The sequence below is a fragment of the Sphaeroforma arctica genome (assembly GCF_001186125.1).
Source record: "Sphaeroforma arctica JP610 unplaced genomic scaffold supercont1.3997, whole genome shotgun sequence".
Classification (NCBI taxonomy): Eukaryota; class Ichthyosporea; order Ichthyophonida; genus Sphaeroforma; species Sphaeroforma arctica.
This window is the reverse complement of record NW_014036561.1, coordinates 1-2,831: the sequence shown is the minus strand read 5'-3', so window position 1 is coordinate 2,831 and position 2,831 is coordinate 1. Positions and strand designations below refer to the sequence as shown.

At 44.4% G+C, this 2,831-nt stretch overlaps 1 protein-coding gene across 1 annotated transcript; it reads right to left on the bottom strand.

Annotated features, from left to right (window-relative positions):
* Positions 1-138: 138 nt before the first annotated feature.
* On the bottom strand, positions 139-2,831 carry SARC_13982 (hypothetical protein; the record flags this gene model as incomplete). Its single annotated transcript, XM_014291886.1, has 6 exons — positions 139-204; positions 385-739; positions 1,109-1,420; positions 1,896-2,120; positions 2,431-2,599; positions 2,751-2,831. Coding segments are annotated over 6 exons (1,208 nt in total), but the record flags the coding sequence as incomplete, so codon positions are not given.

Genomic DNA, 2,831 nt, shown 5'->3' with positions numbered 1-2,831 from the left:
GGTGTGTGTGATATATATTCACTGAATCAATGTGTGATTTTAAAACTCTACTCACACTCGTAATGGCTATCCAAACCATTAGAAGCTCAAGTACGTTGCAAAATCAATGAAGGACTCAGTCACGCAATATCAACTTACATTGACCCTCCAGATCGTCCAGAGTTATTCCCTTTTCTGAAAGGTTTTCTGCTGTCGCAACGTTACCTGGTGAGAGCAAGGAAGATCCCTACTGTTAATGACAGATTAGGTGTTTCAAATTGATATGCACTCAAACGACCGATTTTTAGTGCCTATGCACCTCACTACATTCATTGCATAATCACATTATGTATACCATTTCTCAGTCTTCTTTCATATCAGACTCGTCAGAGACCTCAATCCTACCTGCATCCCCGGTCTCTGCACTCGCATCCTCCTCCCCAACACTGGCCTCGTCATTTTGGGTCGGGGTTGTCAACGATTGGCTCTGAGCTTGCACTTCTTTTGCATCGCCTCCAGTATCATCTTTACCATCCTCGTCGTTACCATTTTCGTTTGGAATGATGTCACCATCATTATCCTTTTGGCTCTGATCAGCGCTCTCACTTGCATCGCTAGTTTCTACCGCATCCACACTGGCCTGCTCTTCACTTGTGCTTTCGCCCCTGCTGCTCTGTTCTTCCTCCGAAGCCGTGACAGTTTGGGTAACTCCTTCTGTACTTGTTGTCGCATCGCCAGCATCATCTGTTGTAGAATCACTCTGTATTGTATGTTGACATGCCCAGAAATGAGCAGCATATAACAAACCGGACAACCACGTGCGCACTGAGATGAAAAGCGGTTGCGTGACAAGCTTCCTTGAACGATTCTATATCACTTTCTGAGTTTCAACCGCAAATCGATGCGCACACAATTGTTGCGTTGTGCCATCATATCTAATATAGCTGCTGCTGCTCAAGTATGACCTACAAGCATATATAAGGCTTACTGTAAAAAGAAGCTCGGAGTCAAGTCCTCAGAAGTGAAGGCTCTCCTAACGAGACTAATACAATCAGGACATTGCTCTCAGTCATCAAACCCACTGCGACTAATACAATTGGCACGCAAAATACAGACAAACTCTACGTACCGTTGTGGTATCAGTTGTAACTGTCCGTGCTGTATCCTTATCGATTGATACTGTGCCACCGTCAGACACAGCCTCCGATGTAGCTGTGCTTGTCGACTGTGTAGTTGCCAACTCCTTCACTGTGATCTCGAACACGAACGGGTACCACTTGCCAGTGACCCATATTCTACCCGTATCCGGGTCATATGCAATCCCATTGAGTACATCGGGACGCTTGCCGTTTGCGTAGTCCTCTCTTGTAAGTATACCCTCGAAGTCTAGCACAGAATTCACCTTGCCCGTCGTAGGATCGATTCGCAGTACGAATGGAGACTGCAGAAGTGAAGGTGGCAACATCAGATAACATGCACTGCCGATTGGAAATCCATTGGCGTTCACATAAATCAGGGATTATACATGATATACTTCGTGAATAAGCATCACCTTGATTTGAAAACTATATGTAAATAATATTTTATCGCTCCCGAATGTGCGGACGCACTATCTTGTATTTGGGGCTCATCTGGAATAGTGACGGGTGGCATAGGCTAGTCTCTAATACAAGTGTGCAGCATCAAGAAAATAAGACACTCGTTGTATCTTAGTGATTTGACCTCTGTTTATCTAAATATTCCGAATATGTAGAAAGAATCCGCCTGCTTCATATTTTGGCGGCTATGTGTATGAAAGCAGTGTCATAGACCCTTCAATGCGCAGTGGGAACGTACTTGAAGGATGTCACATCGTTAAGAACGACGAACATTTTCATATCAGAATAAAAAAGAATAAAACAAGTAAACAATAGTACCTGCCAAACGTTGGCCCATATTTCCCCGTTGATGAATTCGAGCTCGTTAATATAGTCGATCCCTTTACCGCCATCTGTTACGTGTAATCTGGGTGCAATCTCTTCCAGAGTGTCCGGTGAGAGTATGCGTATGTATTCGGACCCGTCGCTCATATATATCCAGGGCTCGGTAGGATGTACCGTCAAGCCCCAGCCCTCCCCCTTATACGACCATTTCCTCACAATCTACGTACGAGGGCAGTGTGTATGGTATGGATTAGATACGCGAAACCACTAAGGTAGGTGGATTGAACCCGGTTCGCAACAGTGGGAAAAAAATAGAGGTAAGGGCCAGATCAGAGGCTCAATCCCTGGCATGGAGGCCAAATACTGCATGCAAACCAACTCTGTAGCGAGGCGAATAATAAGTCGGCGATCAATACTTAGAATTAACCAAGGCTATAGCATATACATTACTGAGATCGCGTATCACCATGCGAATTTTAACATTACACCGTCCAAAGATCATGCTTTCAAATGTCAAGTGCAGATATACCTCCCACGTCGTTGCATCCACCACATAACCGGTGCCGGCCTTATATGTCACATGATAGAGATAGTTCTCATGTTGTACAACACCTTCGCCGAACTGCCTATCAGGTGTTTCGAAAGTATTGATTATCTCTCCAGTTTCAGGGATCCATTGCTTGATAAAGCTCTGCCCACTGTTATGTTCATTTGGTTTAAAAACAAGTCAGCGTCGTGCACAAGTCCGAATGGTCAGAAATTAACAGTGAATTCGAAGCGAAATTGGAATTCGCCTTCATACAGCTATAATTTCTTCCTAAATTAAAACCAAAATGATCGAAAACACACCTCAAGCCAGTGCTCTCAACAAAGGTTCCATTGGTATAGAAGAGCCCCTCGGTGAAAGCATCAGGATCATGAGGCAGCTTT